A 9,140-nucleotide genomic window follows, 5' to 3' on the forward strand; every position below is an offset into this window, starting at 1 on the left:
AATTTTGTCAAAAATCAAATGTCTCTTCATAAAAAATCCACAAAATAGAAAGTTTTTTAGCACTTACAACTAGATATAACCCCTTAAGTTTTCTTTTTCAGGTTTTTCTGAAAATAATGTATCTATATTTATAAAAAAGATACATATTTAAACAACAAAATTTTTACACTTACTTATTTAATAAACTGCCACCAATATTGTTAACTTTTCTCAATAACTTGTTGAATTGACAATGGTTGTTTTTTTCTGTCAAATGACAGTGCAAACCGTGCGTTTACATTTAATCGTGCGTTTATAGTTCAGTTTCCCAACTATAAATTTATCGTTGGGTTAACCCTTTCGGACCCAGCGTTACTCTCATGTTACATATTTTTAAAAATTCGTAAAAAATATTTCATTAAATATTTTGTTAGGTTTCGATGGCTAAATTGAAAGATAATGATTCCTAGTTACTGGATTATTACAAAAATTTAGTCAAATATCATACCTTTAATTTTTTTTATCGAAAAAGGAACTGAATTTCACATTTTTCCTTTTTTTTTGCAAAAATTTTTTTTTATATATCGTCATAATTTTGAAAAAAAAGATATAAAAAAAGTTAATCCAGAAAATGTTTTGCTTTTTGGCTTAGAAGAAGTAGCATATATTATTGTTCTATAAAAAGTTATTTTCTCAGTTGTCCGACTTTTTTTAGTGGTCATAGGCAGTGTCTGTTACTTACATGTAACATGAGAGTAACACATTAGATTTGCTATTTATTATTTTGGAAAATAATTTTTTGCTATTCATATTTCTTAGTTGTGATGTTTTTGATACGATAATACTGAAAAAACATTTTTTAATATTGATTTTCATAGCTTGGGTTCGAAAGGGTTAACCCTTAACCAGATTTTTAAATTGGGTATTGGTATGAAGAAATATTTAAAGCTCAGTGAAATATTTAACTGAGCTTTAAATTGGATTATTGGTAAGGCCCACAGTCTCACTCTATTACACCAATTACACTGGTCGGCAACGAAAATAGAGCTTGAACCAAACCATACTTTTCTAAAGGATTTTTGTGTGCTGATTCCGAATCCAAAGTCAAAATTTCACCAGCACGTCACGTTTTCGAAATATTTTAATATTAAAAGGTCTAAAACGCGTTTTTTTGTACTTTTGACGTTGAATTTCATCACCGTAAAATTTTTTGCAAAACTACTTATGCAATCTCCAAAGCCAGATTTTATCGTCTTAAATATGTAAATTTTTTTTTCAAAATAATTTATTTCTAGAAGTTATTTGAAAAAGTAAAATATTATCTAAAAATACATATCATATAATTAAACGGCGAGCATGGTTTTTGTGGTACAAATTACCGGGCCCCCAAAAACCGAAGGGGCATAAATTAACGAACGAAAGAGAATGACGCGTAGATGTGCAGAATCACATTTTTGTTTACTTTTTATTAACCGAAATAACGAAATTAAACAAATTAAAATTCGATACAAAATAAAAAAAAAAACAAAAACAAAAACAACTGGAATTCTATTGGAAAATTTCCAATCGACTGGAATGAAATGTCATTCATGACTGAATGAATGAATGAAAGCATTCAGCGAAAATCAAAAAACATTAAGGTGGGTTCACATTGGTGCGTTGTTTTAAGATCGCACTTAAACTATGGTTAACTTTCATTGTTTTAGTTATCTAAGTTTAGAAAGTAAGATGTTTGTTTTATTACCATGAATTTTTTTGTTAAAATCGAATTCTATTAAAATCAAGTCTATTACTAAGGTCCAATCTTTTGTAAACACTTTTGATACCTTTTCTCCTTTTCTCCCTTGAAAGAATATAAGAATTTGTCAGCAATTACATGAAGCCTCAAGAGGCGCGACTCTTTTTAAACATAATGAGTGCAAAAGAGAAAAAAGATGAATGAAAAAATTATCCGACCGGAGAGTCGTGGGTCGTGAGTACGAGACTCTTTTTTGACGTTTCTTTTTCCACTTTTTCTTTTTTCAACATTCCCTCACATTTCTTTTTGCTTCTTGGTGCGATACAACAACAACAAATTTTAATTCAAAAGATAAATGTCAAATTTGAGTCCTTGACTAGAGGCATCGTGTAATAGTACGCGCTTCACAGAATGATTACACACCTGACAAACAATTTTGGTTCTATAAAGCTTTACAGATGCAATTGTTGCTTCTTTAAAGCATTATAGAAGCAAAATTGTTAGTAGGGCAGCCACACAAAAAAATATAAAAGTTCTGACCTGGGATTGCGACTAAATTTTTCATATAGTTTTTGGGTCGCTGAAACCGTATCCGAATTCCGTTTTGCTCAATCACATCAGGTTTTCGAGATAACCTCATAAAATGTCACGAAAACAAAAAATTTGTTTCTCTGATCTGGATGTGCGAATATGTTAATCATATAGTTTTTGGATCACTGAATCCAGATTCGAAGTCAATTTTGCCCTATCACGTCAGATTTCTGGGATATCCTCAAAAAAATGTCAAAACCAAAAAAACAAAAGTTTTTACCTGGGGTTGCGACTAAATTTTTCATATAGTTTTTGGGTCGCTGAAACCGAATCCGAAGTCTATTTTGGCGTATCACGTCAGGTTTTTGAAATATCCTCAAAAAATGTCTAAACTCAAAAAATCTGACATTTTTTGAGGATATCTCAAAAACCTGACGTGATACGGAAAAATAGAGTTCGAATTCGGTTTTAGCAACCCAAAAACTATATGAAAAACCTAGACACATTCCCAGATAAGAAATTTAGTTTTTTTGGTTTTGACATTTTTTTGAGGATATCTCAGAAACCTGACGTGATAGGGCAAAATTGACTTCGAATCTGGATTCAACGGTCCAAAAACTATATGCTTAACATATTTGCACATCCAGATCAGAAATTTTTTTTTTGTTTTCGTGACATTTTTTGAGGTTATCTCGAAAACCTGACGTGATGGGGAAAAACGGACTAGGGATTCACTTTCAGCGACCCAAAAACTGAAAAACTATATGAAAAACTTAGTCGCAACCCCAGGTCAGAACTTTTATTTTTTTTTGTGTGGCTGTGTATCAAAAGAAAATTCGAAAAAAGAGTCAAGCCTCTTGAGGCTTAATGTAATAGCTGACTTTGACAGTTCCTTTACCATTTTACCAAGTTTTCACTTCTAGACGTTTACATTTTTGAATAAAAGTCACTAATATTTTATCGGCGCATGGCAAAGCGTTTTTCTTATGAGGTTCAGGGAAAATTAACAAAAACGTCTTCTTTCTTCCTTATACCTTCCAGCAGAAAGCTTAATTTTTGGTTTAAAAAACAATTTTTGTAGTTTTTCCAAAAAAAAATAGCGCTAGAAAGAAATAAAATTTTTTTACTTTTGTAAATTTCCCACTTTTTCACTTTTTAGGCCATTGTGTTTATACCTTTAACAAATTGTTTTTATACAAAAAAAAAAATAGTTTCCGCATTTTTTGTTTTAATTTTCTAGCCCGAAAAACCGTACAAAAATGCGTTTGAAAATTTTCACTTTTGTACTTTTTCACTTTTTGAGCCAATGTAGAAAAGCCACTTTATGCAAAAACTCAATAAGTCAACATTTTCAAAATCATTTTGTGATAGTTTTTTCGACCAAAAAATTAAAAATAATGATGCAGAAAGCTTATTTTTTCGTTTGAAAAACAATTTTTGTAGTTTTTTCAGAAACAAATGGAGCTTGAAAGAAATAAATTTTTTTAACTTTTGTAAATTTCCCACTTTTTCGCTTTTTAGGTCAAAGCCTTAAGGCTTTAAAAGTATAACTACAACGGCAACTTTTTGCGAAAAGTCAAAAAGTGATAGATTTCAAACTCATTTTATGACAGTTTTTACGACGAAAAAATAAAAAATAATGATGCAAAAAGCTTATTTTTTGGTTTCCAACAAAATTTTTGGTAGTTTTTTCCAAAAATTTTTACAAAAACAAATATTGCTAGAAAGAAATAAAAAAATTTTATTTTGTAAATTTCCCACTTTTTCACTTTTTAGGTCATTGTAATTATGGCTTTAACATGAAAAAAACGTTGTTGTGCGACGTTGTTGTGAACGCACCTTTAATAAATGTGAACCTATCTTTAATCATTAATAAGTATCTGAACGCATTCATTAAAATTTTAATGGAAACCTTACCACAAATATCATTCCAAACTGGAAGTGCGATAAATAACGTCCTCTCCCTTCCGGAAATTTAAACTTCTACAAGCTAAGCTAAGACGAGAACCTACAAAGTATACAATGATGTGAATGAAAAATTTGAGTGAAGTTGGTGGAAGTTGAATGATTGAATGATGGAATTTGAATGAATGGAACATGAAACAGGTTGAATTGAATCGCAAAATGCAAGGTGCAAACACAATGCATTAAGGCGATTACACTTTGCATTTTCTTTTTCGATACTTTTTTTACGTAGTTGAGTGCAGTTAAAACGTAGTTCAACAATATCTAAATCAGGTTTAAAAAATATCAAAAAGTAGCTATATTATATATACCTGTGTATTTTTGTCTTCAAAAAGTGTAGTTAATCGCAACAACAAATACTATACAAAATAATGTAACTATTTTGGTATAATTATGTTTAAAGTTGTTGAAAATAAAAAAATATAAAGAAATTGGCGCTCGAATTTCGAGAGCGGGGTCGGCTAGTTTTAAATCAAACGTCAAAAAATATTTCATTAAAAATTAGTTTTTGTGACCTTAAAGCGAAAAAAGTGATGAGTAGAGCTCAAAAACTAGACGTGATGGAATAAATCTGTAAACAGATTTGAATTCAGCACATTCAAGTTAATCAAAGTCACCTTACAGAGTTCTTGCTCCCGACTTTTTTTTGTTATTTGCCGACCAGTGTTATTGACAACATAAAAATTTTAAAAACTGTAAATAACCCATCTTAGTTAGATGCTTACGAATCTTTTTTCATTCAAACCACAAACAATTTAATGAATTTAGAGTCAACTCGAGTTAAAAAATTCAACTCGAGTTGTAAAACGTCGAACAAAACAAACCGAGTTCTCTTCTCACCACATACCTAACTCGAATACAATTGACTCGACTACAGCTTACCCGACTGAACATGAACACTGAATACCGTTTGCACATTTAGGTATGAAAAAAAACGAACACACCTAACTCGAGTTGCATGTACTCGTGTATGAGCTCGTGTCATATGTGACACGAGTTAATAGAGGGGTTCACATTGACTAACTTACCGGACAGACCAGCCGCCATTTGGTCTGATCTGATGCTGTTTTGACCAATGGTTTGCAGGATGGTTTTCAAAAGAGACAGGTTAGTCAATTAAACGACATGTCTTTCCGGCACCGGCAGACAGTGATAAGATAATCCATTCTCTCTTATTTGAGAGCAGAAAAGGGTCTGTCCGGTAAGTTGGTCAATGTGAACCCCCCTAATGCAACTCGAAAATGTAAATAAATAATTTTGTATGTAGGTATTAGAGTTTTTAATACGAATTTTCCACGTCTAAGGCCCATTTCACACATCGCCGAGAACCGTCTATCCGGCCCGGATACACGGTTTTGTCAAAAAATGAGTATCCTTTCACACACACCCGGCAGCCGGTCGGTTGCAGCTGCAGAAGAAACAAGAATTTTTCTTGTAGGTTTCACTTCGACTTGATGTTGATATACCTAAATAGAAAAAAAACAACCCCTTCCTTACCTCACAATATAAAAACACAAAACAACCCTATCTTACCTCACAATACGAACTGACATCAAAATATAAAAAAAAAACAAAACAACCCCTTTCTTGACTACAGCACATGAGAAGGAAACCAGAACGGCAGCTAAGTTGAAGCAAAGACAAGAGAAATATATATTTCTTCTGTCTCTGGTTGTAGTAAGCGCATTTGGTTTCATTTCGGCAGCCGAACCGTGTACACGGTTTCGGTTTCTACGTGTGAAGGCGCCCATAAGATTGTGTATCCTAGCAACCGTGTATCCGGGCCGTTTATCCGGTTCTCGGCGATGTGTGAAATGGGCCTAATTCTCGTGTAGGTATTGAGTTCTAACGGGTTTCGTTGTTGTTTGTCCGTCTCGTACCTCATTGTTTGCTTTGTGGTATAGTAGTTTTTTTTTTATCGAGTCATTTAAATCGAGTTACGACCCGAGTTAACTGAATTTCAACTCGAGCTGAAAAATTTACGGGTTCGCACATCACTAGTTCGAAATACATTCGATAAAATAATAGATATTGAAAAACTAAATTTAATCTATGTTTTTATATTGTTATCAATTTTTTCGGGTCAATAAAAAATAATATTTTATTCTTTAATAAATTATAACGACCACAAATTTACGTTCTTTATTAAATATCGCATATATTTCCATATAAAATAGGTTAAAGATAGTTTTAAGATGATGAAAATAAAAATGAATTGAAAATTGAAAAACAATTTGGCTATGAACTGTTTATTCAATGTGCTCTGCCGAGTCCGGTTATCGCCGAATATTTTTCTTTTTTATTTTTCAATCTAAAATTTATGTATTATATATTATGTATGTTTTTCAAGAAACATACATAAAAAACACCCCTTTATTCTCTCAAATAAAATTTAAATTAATTTTTTTCGAGAAAAATGACAGATTTCATATGAATCTAGCAAGTTACTAAAAGTTAAAGCAGTCATTTTGTGATTTTAACTTTAATAAAATGTTAAGACATAGGAAGTAGTTAAAAACGTTTAAAATTAGCAAATTCTTCCTTTTATCTTAATAACTTACTAAAGGAGAATGGGCATTTTGGACGTTGAGCGGCCATCAATAAAATTGGTATCAAATGAAAGAATTATAGCCCAGGAAAAACTTTTACTATGGACGTTACGCTGTATTGCGTTAAGAATGCAAGATAATGCAGTATTAGTATTGTTAATGCATTGTTCAATGTATGAAGGAAAAACTGATTTATATTTTTATATGGAATATAAAATATGATGCTCTGTCATTTTCCCTGAGCATGAAGACATTAATCTTGAAAATCCGACCAATAGAACTCATAATATAAGATTTTTAAGACAACCATTTCAGGTTCGAAAGTTTTCAAACAATTCAAAGTAACAAAAAATTGAACAACAAAACTCTAAAAATAGGCTTGAATTTGTTGTTTTAAAATGCTTATAGTTTGGGTTCTAGTGGTTGGATATTCAAGATAAAGGTCTTCAGACTCAGGGAAAATGACAGAAAATAATATTTTGCACTTAAAATACACAATTGAGTTATAACATTGAGACATACAGTAGCGAGCAAAAAAAATGCAAACAATAAAAACATTTGCATTTTTTTGCTCGCCCAAAAACGCATATTTAGGTAGACTTTTGACAAAATAATGGCTTTGGAGTAAAATATTACACAAATTGAATCTGTTTAATGAAAATAAAACAGTTTCAATATGCCAAATTTGGTAACTTAGTTCTTGTTCCAAACTCTTTAAACTTTTTTCGTTTGCATTTTTTTTGCTCGCTACTGTATATATAGAGTTAAATGCAAAAATGCATTTTATCCGTTATTGAAATACGTCACAGGGATAAAACTTCTGCACAATATATGTAAACCTTAATTACATCAAAAAATAACAAATTCATTCCTGGCCGCGTAACGTCCACGTTTCATACAAACTTGCCCATTCTCCTTTGCTTTAACATTTTTCTAAATCGTTTGAAATTTTGCGCCAATATTTTAAAGATATAAATGAAAGGTTATTATTAAAAATAAGAAGCCATTACCATGTAATTGGTTGTATATTCAAGTTTATTTTTGCAAAATTTAAGCAAATTATTTTGTAAGATAAAAAAAATAAATACAGATTTTTGAGACGCAATAGGTCGTTTGGGATCATAGTGCGTTGCTGTAATTAAACATGGTTATGAAATGTTCAATTCTATTTAATTTGTTTTGTTTCAATTCACAGGAAGCTACAGCTATGAACCCGGATATGACGGTCGAAAAAATCGAAATACAACAGCAAACACAATAAAATAATAAAATTAAAATATTATTTCTAAAAGAATTTTTTGAAGTTTTACCTTATTAAACGTATTTTTTATTAAATATAAAATTCATACAGATGAATGTTTAATTTACAATAAAAGTATAATAATAAAAACGCATTTTAATGAATAAATGATAACTCAGGACACGAATACACAGTAGCAGCAGAAAAAGAATGAAATTTAGTTGAATCAAACAAATGAAATACTTTCGATACATCAGAAAAATGTGCTGAAATTCAATACAAATATTATAAAAACCAAATATTTTCATAGGACTCATAAAAATTCAAAGAATATTAGACTAGCACAATAAATACATAACTAACCTACTTGTATATGCCCAGTTCTTTTGAAAACTTAGTACCTATCTATCTATTATTTTTTGATATTGATATTATTCGAATAAAAAAAAAAAAACAAAAAAATAAATATGTATGTAATTTGGTTTACGTTAAAATAAAAAATTTACTACTAAGTAGAAGAAAAACACTTCTATAAAAAAAATAAAATCTGACTTGAAAATATTTATAACTATACAATTTCTTATTCACTGCAATATTTATTGTATCTTTAAAAAGAAAGTATTCAATTTCAAAAAATCTTTAGTTGCCTATGGTGTTTGGTATAAACATGTAAACTGAATTAAAAAAATATCATTCAATGACTAATTCGATTATGCTTTTTGCTTATATTTGTACTATTTTTAATATAATTAATATAAACTGAACCTACATTCAGAAGTGACTGTAATTTTCTTTTTAAATACTTTAAAAAGGTTTATTAACAATATTTTAATAAACATTTAGTACAGGTAAAATAGGCATTTAAAAAATAAAAAATTGTTACACTTATGAAACTTGGCAAAAAGTTTGCTTTTGGGATACGAACGAAGGTGTTTTTTCGCGGACAAGAGGGAGGGGTTGAAGGTCAAAAATATACTGAAAAAAAATTGTTTGTCGAATATCATCATATGAAACATGTTTTCAAGGTATTTTTGGATGCTGAATCTAATAAAAAATAAAGTCAATATGATTGCTCTAAGAAAAGTTATTGCCAATTAAAAACAAGGGTGTTTGTTTTTTTACTTCAACTGGTAAAATC

At 30.2% G+C, this 9,140-nt stretch overlaps 1 protein-coding gene across 9 annotated transcripts in view; it reads left to right on the top strand.

Annotated features, from left to right (window-relative positions):
- LOC129906160 (protein 4.1 homolog) overlaps window positions 1-8,152 on the top strand; it is a 232,518-nt gene extending 224,366 nt beyond the window's left edge. For all 9 annotated transcript variants that reach the window (XM_055981817.1, XM_055981821.1, XM_055981819.1 and 6 more), the window contains one exon: window positions 7,958-8,152. In XM_055981817.1, the coding sequence (XP_055837792.1) occupies window positions 7,958-8,023 (66 nt within the window). In that variant the 3' untranslated portion in view covers window positions 8,024-8,152. The remainder of the gene's footprint in view (window positions 1-7,957) is intronic.
- The last annotated feature ends 988 nt before the right edge of the window (window positions 8,153-9,140 follow it).

This window comes from Episyrphus balteatus, chromosome 1 (assembly GCF_945859705.1).
Source record: "Episyrphus balteatus chromosome 1, idEpiBalt1.1, whole genome shotgun sequence".
Taxonomy (NCBI): Eukaryota; Metazoa; Arthropoda; class Insecta; order Diptera; family Syrphidae; genus Episyrphus; species Episyrphus balteatus.